This window comes from Mirounga angustirostris, unplaced genomic scaffold (assembly GCF_029215605.1).
Source record: "Mirounga angustirostris isolate CCGP_5_RB_7025 unplaced genomic scaffold, mMirAng1.0.hap1 SCAF_15, whole genome shotgun sequence".
Classification (NCBI taxonomy): Eukaryota; Metazoa; Chordata; class Mammalia; order Carnivora; family Phocidae; genus Mirounga; species Mirounga angustirostris.
In genome coordinates, this window is record NW_026991723.1 from 93,773,947 (window position 1) to 93,792,453 (window position 18,507).

At 59.3% G+C, this 18,507-nt stretch overlaps 1 protein-coding gene across 1 annotated transcript in view; it reads left to right on the top strand.

Moving 5' to 3' along the window:
- Nucleotides 1-232: 232 nt before the first annotated feature.
- The window catches only part of CACNA1B (calcium voltage-gated channel subunit alpha1 B), a gene marked incomplete at its 3' end in the record, with an annotated part of 162,821 nt that continues 144,546 nt past the window's right edge, over nucleotides 233-18,507 (top strand). Inside the window, exons 1-3 of the mRNA XM_064579164.1 lie at nucleotides 233-513; nucleotides 1,476-1,581; nucleotides 4,968-5,107. Coding sequence (XP_064435234.1) covers nucleotides 233-513; nucleotides 1,476-1,581; nucleotides 4,968-5,107 — 527 coding nt within the window. The remainder of the gene's footprint in view (nucleotides 514-1,475; nucleotides 1,582-4,967; nucleotides 5,108-18,507) is intronic.

The window sequence follows — 18,507 nt, forward strand, 5'->3', positions numbered from 1 at the left end:
GGCGGCCTTCGGGCGGGCGGCGCGAGCGCGGATTGGCCGGGCGCCGCCACGTGACCGACCCCTTATAGGGCGTGGTGCGGGCGGCGGAGTCGGGTGCGGCGGCGGGGCCGGGCGAGGTCCGGTGTGGGTCCCGCGGCTCCGCTGCTGCTCCGCTCCGAGCGCCTGGCTGGCGCGCCCGCGCCCTCCCTGCCGGGGCCGCCGGGCCGGGGGATGCGCGCGGCGCCCAGGAGCCATGGTCCGCTTCGGGGACGAGCTGGGCAGCCGCTATGGGGGCGCCGGTGGGGAGCGGGCTCGGGGCGGCGGGGCCGGCGGGGCGGGCGGCCCGGGCCCGGGGGGCCTGCAGCCCGGCCAGCGGGTCCTCTACAAGCAGTCGATCGCGCAGCGCGCGCGGACCATGGCGCTGTACAACCCCATCCCGGTCAAGCAAAACTGCTTCACCGTCAACCGCTCGCTCTTCGTCTTCAGCGAGGACAACGTCGTCCGCAAATACGCCAAGCGCATCACCGAGTGGCCATATCCTGCCGGGGCCGGGCCGCGAGGGGGCCGGGGGGCCGTCCGAGGTCGAGGGGACAGCGACCGGGCGCGGCGTCCGGCGTCCGCGCCCGGCGGGTCTGGGAGGGGCGGCCTGGGCGGGGGTGGGGGGAGCCCGGGGCTGGGGCGGGACGCGTGCGGCGCCCAGTGGCCATCTTTCCGGGGTCGGGAGGAGGGTGCGACCTGGGAGAGGCGGCTCGGGGACGCGGCTCTCGGCGAGGAGGGGGCGGGGCGGGGCTCCGGGGCCCTCCGCGCGCCGCGTGTGCGTGTGTGTTTGAGTGTGTGTGCGCGCGCGCGCGCGTGGTCGCGGTGGGGGTGGCTGCGGGAGCGGGATGGACGCTGGGCGGAGCCCCCTGTCCCTGGACTCGTGCCTTCACTCCCTTGGTGTGGGTGCAGAGCGCGCGGCCAGCCTGGAGGGCACCCGAGGGCGAATCCGTGTGTGTAGGTGCGAGCACCGGTGGACGCGAGCCCAGGCGCGTGCTTGGCTGCAGGTGCTTGCGTGTGTGTGCGGGCATTACATGAAGCCGGTGTTGCGCGCGCGCGCGTGCGGGACGCGGTACATGTATGCTCGAGTGCCTGGGTAGGTACATGTGGCTACGTGTCTCCAGGTGGGAGTGTGCGCCTGCGCGGGGTCCTCCCTCCAGCCTGGCGCGGGGGGCGCAGGGCCCTCCCCTCGGGTCGCGGGAGCCGAGCGGAGCGCGGCGGGGGCGCTGTCCGCGGTGCTGACGGCCGCCGGGACGCGCCGAGGGGCTGGCCGCCCAGACGGCCAGAGGCTCCGCCTCGAGGCGGCCCCGGGGTGAGGGCGGGCAGGGCGGGGTGGGCTTCCGACCCGTCATCCTCAGCGCCGCCGGAGGGGGCCTCCCGCGCCTGCTGCGCTGCGCGCCGTGCGCCTCCTCGCCTCCCCTCCGCCCTGGCGCCTCCTGGCCAGTCCTTAACCCACGCACTCCGTTTGAGTACATGATCCTGGCCACAATCATCGCCAACTGCATCGTGCTGGCGCTGGAGCAGCACCTCCCCGACGGGGACAAGACGCCCATGTCCGAGCGGCTGGTGAGCGGCGGCGGGGCTGCGGGCGGGGCTGCGGTGGCCGCCGCTTGTCTGATTCCACGCGCTTTAGCGTCGGTGGCTCAGTTTAGCTCCCTCGGGCAGGGCAATCTGCGTAGCTCTCTTCTCCTTTTAGTGGAGGAGAAGGTGAGAACCCGGGCAGCTGACACCTCCCCCAGGGCCAGGAGGACGGGGGTAGCTAGCGCAGCCCTGATGGGAAGGATGGCGTGAGAGAGGCCGTGTTAGCGAGCGGCTATCTGCCCCGGGCCACTGGCCACCCCGAACCTCAGATGCGCTGTTCAGTTCCACCGCCGTAAGCCCTGATCTAGGAAACTAGGTGAAACCGGGGGTGGGGGAGGGGCACTCGTAATGGCCCAGGGACATGTCAGGTTCTGGGTGAGTGCCCACCTTTCTGGCTGCCCAGGGGCTTTCCTGGGCAGGGCTCTGATCGTCTTTGGTCCCTGTGGTATGGTCCTGGGTCTGGGGGTTGTCCGCCTGTCCTTCAGAGTTGTCTTTCCTGGCTCTGCTTGGAATTCCTTCCCCATGGGGAATCCCGTCCCCTTCATATGGGAAGCACTCCTTCCCAAGTATTCTTCCCAAACGTCCTGAATCATTTTCACCCATTCCTGTCAAGAGCTCCACAGATCCCTGTGGTGTCCCCTGTTGCACATGACAGTCAGAACCCCAGGGCAGGGTCTCTGGAGGGGCAGCGGGTGGTATTTGGAGCAGTGAGCCTCATTTCAAAGGTGAGGCTGTGTCCCCTAGTCCCGTCTTTCCTCTGACCTGAACCCTTTGCCGGGGATTGGTGTAGGCTCCTAGGCCTGAGAGCAGGGAGAGGAGCAGGTGCAGGGGTCTGGAGAGGGGGTCTGGGGCCTGGCTGGAGAGCTGCTAAAGGTCCTGAGGTCCCTGAGACACAGCCCAGGCTCTCCTAGGGGCATTGGGCATCGAGAGGAGAATCCCTCTTTCCTTGTACTCTGGCAAGCGATTGGTCCTCTCCACAGCTTCTTTCCCTCGCTTCAGTGGAGATAGGCAGGAGGTGATACAGGGACTGTTCAGTGTTTAGCGTGGGCCCTGAACGCCGCTTCCCTGTCATCACAGGCCCAGGGGTGGGGAAGGGAGGACAGAGGGAGGCTGATTTGGGGCTGCTCACAGTTGGGCAAGGCACCAAAAGAAGGCAAGGAAATGGACGACCAGGAATGGGCGGCTCCCTGGAGCAGTCTTCTGCGGTGCTCGGAAGGCCAGGGCTTTGGGTTGTGGGGAGGAGGGCTGTGAAGACAGCACAGCTGTGCTGCCAGGCCTGAGTGGGTGTGGCCCCTGTGGGTGACTCCTGCCCCGTGTGGAGCCAGATAGGGTCACCGGCTTCCTGTGGGCCCCTCGTGCGTGCTGGCCTGGCACGTGCTTGTGGTGGGCGTCTGCTCTGGAAGCTGGAGAGGAGAAAGTGAGAGCAGGGGACCTCTGCAGACCACAGGGTGTGGCCGTACCTCCAGGGAAGTCTGGCAGTGTTAGGGCCAGAAGGAAGCTGGCCAGGAGATGGTGGCGGTCAGGGACAGGGAGGCTAGTGTACAGAGGGCAGTCTTAGGCTTGTCCCTGCGGGGTGGCAGGCTTGAGTGGGCCAGCCGGGCATCTGGGCAAGTCTGAACTCCTGCCTCCCAGGTGAGGGAAGGTTTGCTTTGTGGTGATGGGGGGTGGGCTCTTGGGAAGACAAGCCGAATGTGCTCAGTCTGGGCCTGGCCTGGAGGCCTGAGGAGCCCTTGCTGACCGTAGTCCTGTGGGCAGACACTGGCCTTCAGACCTATGGATGGAGAGAAGGCTGGAACACAGAGCGGGGTGTGGAGAGGAGGGGCTGTGGCAGCTTCAGGGCTCGGCCTGGAGGCTTGCTAGGGCAGGAGGCTAGGTCGTGCAGGTGCTCCATTGTTTGCCAACCTGGACTGGGGTGGGGCCTCCACAGCTCCCCCGTCTCTGGGGGCTCTGCTTTCCAGCCACCCATCAACTGCCCGCACAGCCTGTAGCCAGAACCCTAGCTGGCGGTCTTCGTCCTGCTCCACCCCCAACCAAGCCCATGGCTGTCTGCCCACCCACCCCTCCCCAAGCCAGCCCTCCAGAGTGGGGCTGGGGGAAGAGCGATGAAGAGAGGGATCTGGGGGGGCCAACCCCATCTCCCAGCTCTGGCCTGCTCTTTTGTGTGTCCGGAAGCTTTCTGTGAGGATGTGTTTGTTAGAGCCAAGCTGTTTCCTGGGCCAGATGTCAGCAGCCCCTTCCCTTGGGGAGAGGGGTCCCTCCAACTAAACTAGACCTGAAGCTTCTGGGGGATGATTTCAGTCATGAGTCAGCATCGGGGTAGCAGGATGGGGGAGCTGGGCCATGATGGACACTGGGCTGACTGGGCCCCTCGGGGAGGTAGCTTCTGCCGTGCACAGCTGGGAAGGCCCAGGCGGACGGTATACCAGGTCAGATGGGGAGAGCTCTTGAGGACCAGGCTTCTTGGGGGAGGAAGGCACAGGCCGCTGGCCCTCAGTTTGAGCTGAGAGCAGCCACTAGGAGCCAATCTGGCCCGCCCCTCCCCTGCAGCCCCAAGTGAGCGATGCCCCTGGTCACTTACCACACCGTCTGTGCGTGTCTCCGTGTGGCATCCTCCTCCCCGAGCTCTCTACAACTTGTTTCCCACCTTGCTCAGCACCTCAGCACCAGGGGGGCCTGGCCCCAGTTGATGCTCTTGGTTGAGTGACAAGATTGCTTTGCTCACTGTTCCCTCCACCTGGAATTCCTTTCCTTGCTGCCTAGCTGGATGTCTTGCTCTCCAGAGGCTCCCTGAGGCTGGGCTGTATTTGCTCCCCCAAGATTTGCATTTGCATGTTATGATTATCCAGAAGATGTGTGTTGAATGAATAAGTGGGTCCTGGGCTGCACTCTAGGGAGCTGGGACATTATCCAGGCAACTTCTGCAGTGGTTGGAGCCCAGGATCAGACCCAGATCGCCTCTGGGTTTGAGTACGGCTCTGGTTCCAACAAACTGTGAGTCTCCAGCCCAGTTCCTTGACCTCTCTGTGTCTGTTTCCTTTAGAAACAGATGATAATCGTGCTTAACACATGGGGTGTTGGATGGATTGCAGAAAAAGCCCACAAATGTCAACATTGCTTCTCCTTCTGCAGGGCTTCGAAGGGTAGGAGGTCCCAGGATGCCTCCCCGCTGTGACTAGGAGGTCACTGGCTGTGGGAGCAGGGCCCCATTTCCTGTTGGGACAACAGGGCAGAGGAGCAAACAGGCCCATGATGAAAGTGCCGGGCTGGAGAAGTCTGTGGGTGGTGAGGCTGAGTGGGAGCGGCAGACCTGGGCAGTGAGTGTGGCCTGCCGGACTGGGGGTGGTGGCGACCCTCTCTCTGCTTCTCCTCAGGACGACACAGAGCCCTATTTCATTGGCATCTTCTGCTTTGAGGCGGGGATCAAGATCATAGCCCTGGGCTTTGTCTTCCACAAGGGCTCCTACTTACGGAACGGCTGGAACGTCATGGACTTCGTGGTGGTTCTCACAGGGTAGGCGGCCAGGGCCCAGGCTGTGCCCTTCTTGGGGCTGGAGGTTGGGCAGCAGTGTCCACACTGGGCCGCGGCGGGTGCAGGTGGCTGCGTGTGAGGAAACGCCCGATTGCCCCCCCCGCCGTGTGGGACTGGGCGGTTGCCCGGGTGTGGAGATCTTGGCTGAAGGGCCCACGCTCAGTGTTCTGTGTCAGGTGAAAACACTCACTTGCAGAGCCACGGGTGTGGGCCCGCTGCCTCCGTGGCTGGGCTACCGTGGGGGAGGGGCTTCCCCGGGCAGGGGGAGGGCTCTGGGCTCCAACCCATGCCCATGTCGGCCTGTGGTCTGGGGGAGGCACCACGCACGTGCTCCGCTAAGCTGTTTCCTGCCCGAAGAGCTCCCTGGGAAGCGCGTTCTTAGCGCTCTGTGCTGTGTGTGGATGAGCTTGTCAACGGTATGTGTTTCCACGGTTTCTGGCTCCAGGAAGGTGCTTGATCAGTGTGTCCTTTCCTCCTCAAATGGACCCTGATAATTACCACTTTGTGATTCCCAAGACAACCCAGGAGGTCTAGAAGTTGACTTGGGGACGGGCTGGGGTGCGGGGTGCAGACAGAGCACCCTGCTTGTCGCCACTGAGCCGCTACCCTTCGGGGTCTCAGTCTCTCCATCTGCCTGGCGGGTCCTTTAGAGCCCCTGCCCTGCTTCTCTGGCCAGCAGGCTGAAGGCTGGAGCTTCTGTTCTAGGGGTGGAGTGGGTGAGTGCTTGGGGAATTTGCTCCAGAGGACCTGTTTGCACAGCCCAGGCCCCAGAGGCCCCACCCCAGGCCAGGGACTGCAGTCTCTTCTTCCCTGGGGCCTTGTGGTCCCCGGAGAGGCTCAGAACCCAGATCAGAGAGGAGGGAACAGGCCCCACTGTGGCCCAGAACACTCCTTCCCAAGGAAGGGTGATTGTGGCCAGGGCCTCCACCCTTGTGCTGGGCAGAAGCTGCCCAACGACCCCTTAACCTGCCTTGGTGCAGGTGAGCACACGTGTGGAGGTGGTTTGGGCAGAAGGCACAGGAGGGAGGAGGTGACCATGAAAGCCCCAGGTCTGGGGCTCAAGCCTCTCCGGGCTCCCTGCATGTGAGAAGACACAGACTTGGCTAAATTGCCTCTGGGCTCCCGAGCCAGGCCCTCAGGGTGCTGCCCTGTCCTGGGGTCCTGCTTCCCTGTTTGCTCCAACTGCTGTTGGCTCGGCCCAGAGTGTCTGTGGCACACGCCGGCGAGCATCAGTGCCGAGCTGGCTCTCGTCTGGCAGGTGTCCCTGGAGGGACGACGGAACTGTCTGGGGCTCCTCCTGCCTCGTGCTTTTCCCCAGGATGGTACCCTTTCACCAGCGCCGATGGCACGGATGCCTCTGAGATCTGAATTAATAGGTTTTCTGCACAACTCTCTGATTTCCATTCCGTTTCACGATGACTGGGAAGGGAAGGGAGTGGGGAGCCTTCTACTGGGAGATGTGGGGTTCCACAACGTGGTGGACACAGGGGCGCTCCCTGCTCCAGGGTGGGTGTGGGGTCAGGGCAGAATTTACCAAAAGCCCTCTGAGGCGTTGTGGAGACCGGCAGCCGCACCACTGCTGCTGGGGGGGGTGGGGGATGCTGGTGGTGAGTGCGGCCCCTCCGAGGGCAGGGCACTCCCCCCGGTCCGCTGGGCGCAGTGTAGGGTGTCTAGGGGTGTCACTGCTGTTTACTCCCTCTCTCTAGACGTGAGTCCCTCAGGACAAGAATGGTGTCTTATTTTTCAGGGTGTCCCCAGAGCCTCGTTTGGGGCGGGCCCCCAGGAGAGATCAGAGAGTGTCTGCTGAATTAACGGGTTACTGAGGTGGGGGGTGCTCTGTGTTCTGCCCTGCTGGGAGCGGGCTGGGTGGTGTGACCCTGCCTCCCAGGATGCGATCTTTGGTGCTGAGTGTTTGGGCTTCTGGGAACAAGGCAGGGAGGCAGAGGAGCCCCCACTGACCCCTTGGCAGGACCCCTGGTCTTCCGATTCCCGGTCCAGGTTGCTGGTCCCTCAGCGAGGGTGGGAGGGACCTCCTGAGGGTAGGGCACCCCGGGCTGCTCTCCTTGCTCTGGGACACACAAGAGAGAAGAGGATGGGCCCACCTTCTGGAAGCCCTAGGGAGAGGGTCCCAAGGGTCCTGAGACCTTAATGCTGGTCCCTGACCCTTCTTTGGAGACCCCTCCATCTGTCCATGTCTTTTCTCTTTGATCTTCCCTTGCTTCTTCCCGAGTACTTCTCTCCTGCCGTTCTGTTGTCCACCGCCCCCCAATCTCTCGGCGTCTCTGTCCCTCCTTCCCTCCTTCTCCCCAACTTTCTTGGTCCTGTCTCTGTATTTCTAACCCTTTCTGCATTTCTGACCCTTTCGCTCTCCTTTGTCCTCTCTGTCTCTGTTTCTTTCCCTCTCATTCTTTCTTGCTGTCTTTCTCTTTTTGGCCGTGTTCTTTGTCTCTCATCCGGGACGCAGACTCTCTGCTCTCTGTGTCTGCAGGAGGAGGGCCGGGAGTTGGCCCCGGTGGTTTTCAAGCTCCCTCTCTCTGCACATCATCCCCAGAGGTGTCTCCACGTTGGGAGGGGACCCCCGGGTGGGTAGGGGGCTCACGTGTGGGCCCAGAGTCACGCAGGGAACCTGCTGTGTTGCTCCTGCTTGCAGCTCACGGGACTTGTGAACCTGGGTGCATGTGGCTGTGGGGTAGGAGGAGGCCCCAGGTCTGTTTCGGCGTGAGTGCTAGCCAGTGGGGAATCCAGGGAGCTGCCCTGACCCAACCCCTCCTGAGCTGAGGTCCCTGTGGGTAGCCATGGGAGGGGCATTACTTCTCATTACTTTGTTGTTTTTAATTAGGGTTTACTTGGTAGGGAGGGGAGGGACTCTGGCTGGGGAGGCTGCGTTGCTTGGTGAAGCCCAGCTTGTCCCTCGAGGCCAGCTGGGGTCTGTATGCTTCTGAGGCTGGTGTCCGGGTCATGAGAGGAGCCTGGGGTGGGACGGGGACTCCACCCCTGCCTCAGGGAACCCTCTTACGCTCATATACTCTCCTGTAAACCAAGCCTACGTTCACCCTTGGCACGGGGGTCACGGCACCTAGTCCTAGCTCCACGGGAATGAGCTGAGGGGCTGCCCTCCTACATTCCCTCTCATCCATGCCTCTGTTGCTGGAGCTGCCCTCTTCCGACACTCCCCCTGCTAATCGTCATTTGTTAACCACTCAGTACTCATTTGTGCAGAATTTGCTGAGCCTCTGCCAGGCGCTGAGGACACAGCTGTGAACAAGACTACTGAGCCTCTGCCCAGGGGGCACAGTCTCCGCAACCCTACTGTTTCTTCTTAGTGTAAACAGTCTTCCTAGATCATTATCCTTCACTTACATGTGAGGTTTAGTTGTGCCCTCCGCCGCCCCCGCCCCTGAATATATGCTTGACAAGGACAGGTCTTGACCTGTGCGCTTCATGGCCATCACGGTGCCTGGGGGTGGGAGCGCCATGAAGATCACTCCATAAGTGGAAACACCATGCTTCAGTTTCCCACGTGGAAGAGGGAGTAAGGAGTGCAGAATGTGGGCTGGGAGGCTGCTGTGTGTGGGATGCTCAGAGAAGTCCTCCATGATGAGTTTGGAAGGACATGAGGGGTGAGCCATCTAGATCCTCGGGGAGGCTGTGGCTGGAGGTGTCAATGCAGGACGCAGGTGTACCGATGGTCTTCCAAGCCCAAAGCTAGACGGGATCCCTGGGGACGCTGCCCACATGAGCCCAGGGACCTGAGTCTGCAGGTTGGGACTGGCCAGTCAGGTGGGTGGAGAACCCAAAGAGGAAAGTGGATGGTGTTTCAGGAAGGAAGAGCTCTTCTTGAACAGAGCAAGAGGGGGGCACACAGCTGAGCATGGCATTCAGCAACACGCAAGTGCTGGGTTCTTGACGGTAGCTTGCTGGGAAAGGCTCTTACGGGGACGGAGGAGGGTTCCTGGTGAGCACCTGTGGGCAGCTCTTCTTTTCAGGGAGTTTTGTAGCAAAGCAAGGCAGAAAGCTGGGGCAGTGGTGGGAGGGAGATGAAGGGGCAGGACGAGGGCTACAGCCTGTGTGCCAGTCTGGGAGGCAAGGACTAGCGGCGGCTGTAGACAGGAAGTGCTGGAGAGACGTCCTGGGTGGATGAGGGGAAGTGGGATCCAGAACCCTGGTGTCCATGTCTGTTGATCTCGAAGCGGCAAATGGGGGAGGAGCGGAGTGTGCACTTGGCATGGCCGGTGAGGAAGCAGGGCTGGCACACAAGTTCTCAGACTGTGGTGTTACCAGTGAGCTAGGCAGCAGCCCATCGGCTGAGATGTGGTGTGGGACAAGCTTGGGGGCTGATGCACAAGGACAGGGTATGAGATGGGGAGGGAAAGGGAGAGAATGAATGGGAGGGAGGGAAGAAGGATGGATTCCCTTTGCCCATATCCAGTCTCCCACCGCTTCCTTGGCTTCCATCTCTCTTCACGTTCTCTCCTTTACTCAGTGTCTGGCCGTCCATACCCTCGTTCACTTGGAAGGTACTTGCCAAATGCTCTAGTTGCTGGGGACACGGTGGTGACACGGAGGCTGCCTTCTCCGGGGCAGACAGTGAACAGTGAGCGCGTGGCACGTGGGCTAGTGACGTGCAGTGACGAGCAGAAGGCCAGAGATGCTTGAGGGTGAGGTTTGTCCTTTTGTGGGGGTCAGGAAGGTCCCTAAGAAGCCCCTTGAGCAGAGGAGCAGGCAGGAGGGGTGGGCCTCGGTGAATGGGGAGGAGAGTGGAGGGTGAAGGTGCAGGAGGCCACGGGGGCTGCTGGGGGGCTCTGAGTGCAGGGGCCGGTGCAGGGCTGACCCTAGGGCAGTAACCCGGGAGGTATGATGGGGCCTTGGGCTGGGGGAGAGCTGAAGGGAGCACTGGTGGGTTGCCCACAGGAGACCCACGGGTCTGGTGGATTGCCCACCTCCCTAGGGTGGCACCCACATCCCCAGCCCATCTGTAACTGACCCATCTGTGTCTGACTTCCTGACGCTGTCCCCATGTCACTGCCTCCACCCTCCCAATCCCCTTGGAAGCCCCGCCCCACCTTTTGGTCCTGAGGGGTTGATTCCAGCTGGCAGTCAGGGCAGGGGTAGGGTCCCTGCAGACCCCAGGGACATCTTCCTGCTGGCAGAGGGCCCAGAGTCCCCAAGCCCTGAGTGTCCCTGCTCCTGTCATGGCCTCAGCCTCGTGCTTCCCTTCCTGGTCCTAGGGGACAGCGGAGAAATGTGTCCCAGCTCAGGCAGTTGGCTCCTCTAGGGGACGTTTCCAACTGCAGCTTCTCATTTTACTTCAAATTAAACTGGGATTTCTTTCCAGGACATGTAATTAGAACTCAGGGTCCTGCCTCCCTGGACTGGGCCTCCTGTGGGAAGAAGAGAGGAGAGCAGGCAGCATTGCATAGGAAGTTTGGTCCTGGGCTCTGCCCTTGGCCACTGGGAGGCCTGCTGCTTCCCATCCAGTTGGGGTGTGGACAGGCCTGCCTCCTGGCGCCGAGGAGGCCTGGCTAATAGAGGGGTGAAGGTGTAGGAGAGTGCTCTGGGGAGCCAAGTCCAGAGGATAGCTGCCCTGGCCAGAGGGGTCCAGCAAGTATGGGCCAAGGTGAGCCGTGACAGTGTGTCCAACTGTGGGACTGGGGAGCTGGGCCTCACCGTGGACGAAAAGTGACTTCACACCTGAATATGGAGTGACCCTGTGTCTGAGTTTGAGATGACAGAAGACACCATGTCTGAGTGTCCAGCAACACTGGGTTTGGACATGGGCTGCGTGTGTCCGGTGTGTCCGAGCTCTGGGTTCGGCCAACAGAGCCAGCTCCATATAAGGTCTTCCATCCTATGACTGTGATCCCACTGGTGGGGTCTCTATGCCTGGTCAGGTCGGGGGTGTTGCTGCGGGGAGTCTCTATGCCTGGTCAGGTTGGGGGGTTGCTGGGGGAGGGTCTCTGTGCCTGGTCAGGTCGGGGGGTTGCTGGGAGGAGTCTCTATGCCTGGTCAGGTTGGGGGGTTGCTGGGGGAGGGTCTCTGTGCCTGGTCAGGTCGGGGGGTTGCTGGGGGGGTCTCTGGTGCCTGGTCAGGTCGGGGGGTTGCTGGGGGAGTCTATGCCTGGTCAGGTCGGGGGGTTGCTGGGGGAGGGTCTCTGTGCCTGGTTAGGTTGGGGGGTTGCTGGGGGGGTCTCTGGTGCCTGGTCAGGTTGGGGGGTTGCTGGGGGGAGTCTCTATGCCTGGTCAGGTTGGGGGGTTGCTGGGGGGGTCTCTGGTGCCTGGTCAGGTCGGGGGGTTGCTGGGGGAGTCTATGCCTGGTCAGGTCGGGGGGTTGCTGGGGGAGGGTCTCTATGTCTGGTCAGTTTGGGGGATTGCTGGGGGAGGGTCTCTATGCCTGGTCAGGTTGGGGGGTTGCTGGGGGGTCTCTGGTGCCTGGTCAGGTTGGGGGGTTGCTGGGGGAGGGTCTCTATGCCTGGTCAGGTCGGGGGGTTGCTGGGGGGGTCTCTGGTGCCTGGTCAGGTCAGGGGGTTGCTGGGGGAGGGTCTCTGGTGCCTGGTCAGTTCAGGGGGTTGCTGGGGCAGGGTCTCTATGCCTGGTCAGGTCAGGGGGTTGCTGGGGGAGGGTCTCTGGTGCCTGGTCAGGTTGGGGGTTGCTGGGGGGGTCTCTGGTGCCTGGTCAGGTCGGGGGGTTGCTGGGGGAGGGTCTCTATGCCTGGTCAGGTCGGGGGGGGGTTGCTGGGGGGTCTCTATGCCTGGTCATGTTGGGGGGTTGCTGGGGGAGGGTCTCTATGCCTGGTCAGGTCGGGGGATTGCTGGGGGAGGTCTCCGGTGCCTGGTCAGGTCAAGGGGTTGCTGGCGGGGTCTCTGGTGCCTGGTCAGGTTGGGAGGATACTGGGGGGGTCTCTGGTATCTGCTCAGTTTGGGGGTTGCTGGGGGGGCAGTCTTTATTCCTGGGGTCTGGTTGGGGGTTTGCTGGACTTTCTCTCCTTGTCCCCACCTGAGGCTGGAAATGGCTTCCTCAATGCATAGCTGGGACCAAGGGGAGGGGGGCTGAGTTCTAACAAGTGGCCCCTGGAGCAGCAGAGGGAGGCTGTCAGGACCAGCATTATTTGGGGTCTGAAGTTTCAGTCCCTCCAGGCAGCATCCATGGGGCATCTTTGATGATCCAGAACAGATCTGGCCAGGGGGTCCGCAGGCCCTCCTGGTGCTGTGGTGTCACTGAGGAGTGCATTCCCAGAGTGGGCTGGGGATGGATGGGGCAGAGGTGCCCTGTGCCCAGCCCCCAGGTGCCTCCCTCCTGACAGTGGCCTCCTTCTGGGTCTGCCGGTGTCTGGGGACAGGCCCGGGGCCCCATGCTGGATTATGTAACCCAAAGGAGGTGGGTAGGGTGGAGTCCCGGCCTCGCTCAGCAGCACACGCCCCCAGGCTGGGTATTTATAGAGGACCAGCTCACTCCCCTCTGCTTGCTGCCTCTTGGTATCTCCTCTCTCTTGTCCCCCCACCCCCTTCTTCCTCTGTCTTAGGGTTCTTTATGCTATCTGGGAGCTGGAAGTAGCCAGAGCCAGGCCCCTCCTGGGCACTGCCTGCAGAACTCCCCACTCCCGCCTTGTGTCCAGGGGCATGGCTGAGGAAGAGCCCTTTCCTCCAGCCCCAAGGGCCTGGTGATCCTGGGTAGGGCAGGGGATCCAGATCGCCCAGCCTCCTGGAGCTGAGCTGTGCTGTGGGCAGCTGACCCCAGGATTCAGGCTCTGGTCCTGGGGTATCCTGAAAGTTGGCTGGGGCTAGGCATTCCCATGTGTGATGGGGGTTGGGGGGCTCTGTACAACTTGGGGGCACCTCTTCCATGCCACCTAACACTGCAGCCCTGAGGGAATATTGGCTCAGTCTCTGCACACCTGCTGCCATGGGGCCCAGAGCAGAGAAGCCCCAGGCTCCGATATGGCAGACGACTTTCTGGGCAGCTGGCATCTGAGCTAGAAGGAGAGCGGGGAGTTGGCCAGTGACGCCTTCAGGTTTCATTCTGAGTGAGCCTTGAAGCCTTGGAGGTCAGACTCAGGGGACCCTCCACCCAGGGCCCACCAACTTCTTCAGGGAGGGTTGGTGGGGAGGTGGATGGTGCAGCCTGGAGGTATCAATCCAGTTTTGGCTAGTGGGAGGGGGATGGGGTCCTGGAAGGCAGCTTCTGGGAAAGGAGGGGACACAGCCAGGTTGGGGCTGGGCTGGGGGCTAGGATGTGTGCACTCCTGGGTCCCGTGGTCTGACTGGCGCACTGAGCTGTCGGGGTGAGTGGGGGGACTGAGCTGGCAAAGGCTGCTCCCCATCTTGGGTCTGGGGCTGGTGGGCTGAAGAGGCATGGCCGGAGTTCTGAGAGGGGCTCTAAATTAGTTGCCAACATTTAAGAAGAAGGAGGTTTGGAGCACCTGGGTGGCTCAGTCAGTTAGGTGTCTCTTGATTTCCCCTTAGGTCTTGATCTCAGGGTCATGAGTTTAAGCTTCTCTTTGGGCTCCACACTGGGCATGGAGCCTGCTTTAAAAAGAAGAAGAAGAAGAAGAAGGAGGAGCTTTTACACGAAAATCCACATTCCCATCTGGCTTGGGAGTGTCCCAGAAGCTTCTGTTCCCTTGGGCTCCTGCAGATCTGCCACCACTCAGGGCTGGCTCACCTGAGCTGGGTCTGTGGCCTCCTCTTCAGGCTCAGGCCTCAGTGTTCTGCTCCTCCAGGCAGCTGTAGTCCTGCCCCAGGGTCACGGTCCTGCCTGCCTCCATGGAGGCGGCTGAGGGCAACTGCTCATGTATCCTGTGGCTGGTGGACCTACAGAGGCCACGGGAGGTTAGGCTCATGGCTGGCGAGGGCAGGAACCTGCACACATGGGTGGTGGTGGAGCAGTGGGCCTGGAACCTCCCTCCCTCCTCAGCCCCAGGCAACTGTCCTCACCAGCCCCTCTCTCACACTGGTGAGCCCACAGCTGCAAGCTCATACTGAGGTGAGAATGGTTGCTAATGTCTTCTTGTTACTAGGCCTGGAGTCAGGGCTGAAAGAGCAGGTGCCGGGTGGAGGGACACGTTCAACGGCTGTGCTCCCCCATCCTCCCTGGCTCCTGGGCCCTTCTCAGGCTGTACGGCAGGGCTGGGCTCCTCATGACCCTGTGCCTTCCTCCCCCGCCTGGGCCGCCCCCAACCCCGATCTGCAGTCAGACAGACCTAGAACACTGTGGTTCCTAGGAGGTCACGGGTAGTGCGTCCGCCGGGCGTCCCGCCGCTCACCCTGCCAGCGCCATCCTGACTCTGCTGCCCCACTCTGCACCTCCTGCCCCCCGTCCTGTGTCTCGGTCTCCTCCCTGGGGAGGCCACTCTAGGAGCCCCCACCACACCAGCCAATGGCAGCTCTCCCCAGAGAGCAAGAGCCTGTGTGTCTGGTCCCCTGTCCCAGCTGGGGGGTGGGGGCTCCTTGGTGGCTTCTTGCCATCTCCCACCCTCTCGTCCACCCTCTGGCCTCTTCATCCTTCTCTTGCCCCAAGAGGCTCCCCCTCTGGGGCTCTGGGATGAACCCATCTCTCCACTCACAGATGTGTTCCCTCCAAGGGCTGTGTGCTCATCAGCTTGGGCTGCCCTAATGAATACCACAGACATTTACTGGAGACTGGAGGTCTGAGATCGGGTGCTGACAGGGTTGGTTCTGGTGAGACTCTCTTCCTGGCTCGTGGACAGCTGACCTCACACAGTCTCTTCTCTGCACACAGACAGAGGTCTCTGGTGTCTCTTCCTGTTCTTATAGGACAGTCCTACAGGATTAGGGCCCACCTTTATGACCTCATTTAACCTCCTCACCTCCAAATGCAGTCACATTAGGGGTTAGGGCTTCAACATGGGAATTTGGTGGTGGGGAGGACACAGTTCAGTCCATAGCAGACTGTGCTCAGCCCCCAGGCTCGTCTGGACAAGCCTCTGTCTGTTCCTCTCACCACTATGTGCCATTCCTCATGTGCTCACCCAGTACTGTGGGGCTGAAACCCAGCTGGGAGAGCAGGAACCCGCCTTGAGCCCCACGGGCACAGGGTGGTGTGGGCCTGATCCCAGGCCCCTGTCTGCCATGGCTGGTGTTTGTGGCTAAACATTGTCCTGCTCCCTCCTTTTGCCCTTCTTCCGACCGTGGGCCCTTTCTCACCCCTCGTGGGCACCTGCTCTGCGCCTAACAAAGCCACAGCCCAGCAGGACCAGCGAGCACCGAGGATGGGCCAGAGACAGGCACTCCCCCACCTGGACCGGGGCAGGAGGTGGGGGTGGGCACCGCTGACGTGGCAGGAGGTAAAGGCGTCTCCGGGGAAAGGCTGCAGCCTCCCGTCAGGCGGGGACCCTGAGGAGCCCCCGGCATTGCACTTGCTGTCAGCCGCCAGTTCTGAGAACGCAGTGATGGGGGAGGGGATGGCCTCCCAGATGGGCAGGAGGTCCGTTTCTTTCTTCCCGTCGCCGAGTCAGTCCTGGGGCTGCACGTTTCCACTGACCCACGAGCCCTGCAGAGACCCGAGGCCCAGCCTGCCCCAGCTGCCCTCCAGCCCTGCCCTCAGCCTCTGGTCTCTCTCCTTGAGGGCAGAGTCCCTCCTGGCTGACGCGTTTCCTCCCTGGGGACCCAGGGAGTGTGGGAGCAGGGTGGTCACAGAGACCTGCAGATCTGTCACCAGAGCTGGTAGGAAGAGGGAAGCAGGCAGCACCAGCTCCTGAAACGGGAGGACATAAACACTGTTCTATGAGGTCTCCCGTGTGCTGGATGCTGTTCTGGAACGATAATCCTGCAGCCGGCCCCGGGCCAGATGCCGCTATTAACACCTCCTTTTAAAGAATTAAATATTTTATTTTGAGCTACTTGTAGATTCTCAATATACAGAGACCGTGGTGAGACTGAGGCGCAGATCCACAGCGGGACGCACGTGCGCTTTTGCCCCCTCCAGCCACGCCCTCCCTTGCCCATTGGCAGTCACTAATCCATCCTCCGTGTCCATGATTTTGTATTTTAAGAACAGTATAAAAATGGATTCACACCTTTCGGGATTAGCTGTCGTCACCGAGGCTAACTCGGGAGCCGGCAGGCATCCGTGGTTTCTCCCTTTCCATTGCTGAGCCCTGTTGCCCTGTGGCCCCAGCCTGGCTAAGCACTCACCTGCTCAAAGACACGGGGTTGTTTCCAGGTTGTGAAATAATACAAACACGTTGCTACACGCTTTCCTATGCAGCTTTTGTGTGAATGTAAGTTTTCTCTGGGACGAGTGCCCAAGAGCACAACTACCCAACTGCTATCCAGAGGCTGTATTATTTTACATTTTTAACATTCCCACTAGCAATGTGTGAATGATCTACTTTCTCCACATCCTCACCAGCGTTTGGTGTTGTCACTACTCTTGTTTTAGCCGTTCTGATAGATGTGCGGTGAAATCTCACTGTGCTTTTAACTTGCGTTTCCCCACTGGCCAGTGGTGTTGGATGGCTTTTCCTGCGCTTATTTACCATCTGTGTGTCCATCTTCATATACCTGCTCATGTTCTAACTGAATTCATACTGGTCCATTGTCAGATAGTGGCTTGCAAATATTTTCTCCCAATCCGTAGCTTATTTTTTCATTCTTATAAAAGGGACTTTTGCAGAACAAAAGGTTTAAATGTGAACAAGTCCAGTTTACCAGCTTTTCTATGCATGGATTGGGCTTGTGGTTTTAAGTCTGAGAACTCTTTGGCAGCCCTCAGTCCTGAAGATTTTCTCCTACGTTTTTTTTTTTTCCCCCTGCAAGTTTTATTGTTTGACATATCACTTTTAAGTCCGTGACCCATTTTGAGTTAACTTTTATATCAGGTTTGAGGATTAGGCTGATACTTTTTTCCCTTCCTGCCTGTGGATGTCCAGTTGCTCCAACACCATTTGTTGAAAAGGCTTTATTTCCTCCATTAATTTTTTTTGTACTTCTGTCAAAAATAATCTGGGCATATTTGAGTGGGTATGTTTTGGGGTTCTCTCTTCTGTCCCACTGACCTGTGTGTCCATCTCCCCACTGGGCTCGTGCTGTCTTGATTACCGTGGCCTCGTAAGTCCTCAAATCACACAGACTCATGCCCCCTACTTTCTTCTTCTTCTTCTTTTTTTCCAAATTGTTTAAACTATTCTCGTTTCTTTTCTTTCCTATAAATTTTGGAATAATCTTGTCAATACATACACAGATCCTGATAGGAGTTGTGTAAAACCCGTATGTTACTTTGAGAAAACGGACGTCTTTATTCTGTTGTGTCTTCCAGTCTATGAGTGTGGTCTGTCTCCTTCGAATTCTTTACTCGGCATTTTGCAGTTTTCAGGGTTCAGTACCTGCACGTGTTTCATAAGATTTACATCTAAGTTCTCTTACATGTTTGCTTGAGTATAAGTGCAATCATATTGTATTTTTAGTTTTGGTTTCCGCATGTCCATTGCTAGTATCTAGAAAGACAGTAGATTTTTATATGTTTGTCTTTAATCCTGCAACCTTGCTGAACTCACTAGTTCTAGGAGATTTTTTTTTTTTTTTTGAGGTTTTTTGGAATTTTCTATATAGACAAATAGGTCATTTGCAAGTAGGGACAGTTTTATTTCTTTTGTTCCAATTCGTATGCCTTCTCTGTTCCCTTCTTGGCTCACTGCGCTGATGGGACAGCTGGCACGCTACTGAGTAGGGGTGTTGGGAGTGGATGTCTGTGTCTTGTTCCCATCTTGGGAGGAAAATGCTCAGACTTTCACGTTCAGCTTGCTCTAGGTTTCGTAGGTGCCTGTCATTAAGGTGAGGCACTTCCCCTCTATTCCTGTTTTTCTGAGAATTTTTGTCGTGAATCAGGGTCACATTTCTTTAAATGCTCTTTCTGCCTCAGCATGATCTCAGGATTCCCTAGCTTTGTAATATGGTGGATTGCAATGATTGAATTTCGAGAACTGAGCCAGTCTTTACTCCCTGGAATACACATGGTCGTGGCTTATGCTCCTTTTTCACATCCTGCTGACTTCTATGTGCAGTTTGTGAAGGATTCTTGAATCTGTATTCATGAGGGTTATTGATCCGTAGTTGTTTTGTGTGGTACTGTCTCGGTCTGGTCTTCATATCAGGACAATCCACACTTCATAACGTGAGTCTGGAGTTGTTCCCCTCGTCATTCTGTTTTCTGGAAACCGTTGTGTCCACAATGCTGTGAATTCTTTAAATATTTGGTAGAATTCTGCAGTGAACCCAGTTGGGTCTGGAGATTTCTTTTTTGGGGGTTTTTAAATTATGGATTCAATTTCCTTAATAGTTATAGGGATAGTTAAATCATCTGTTTCACACAGAACAAGTTGTGGTAGTTTGTGCTTTTTAAGGCCATGGGCCATTTGGTCTACACGGT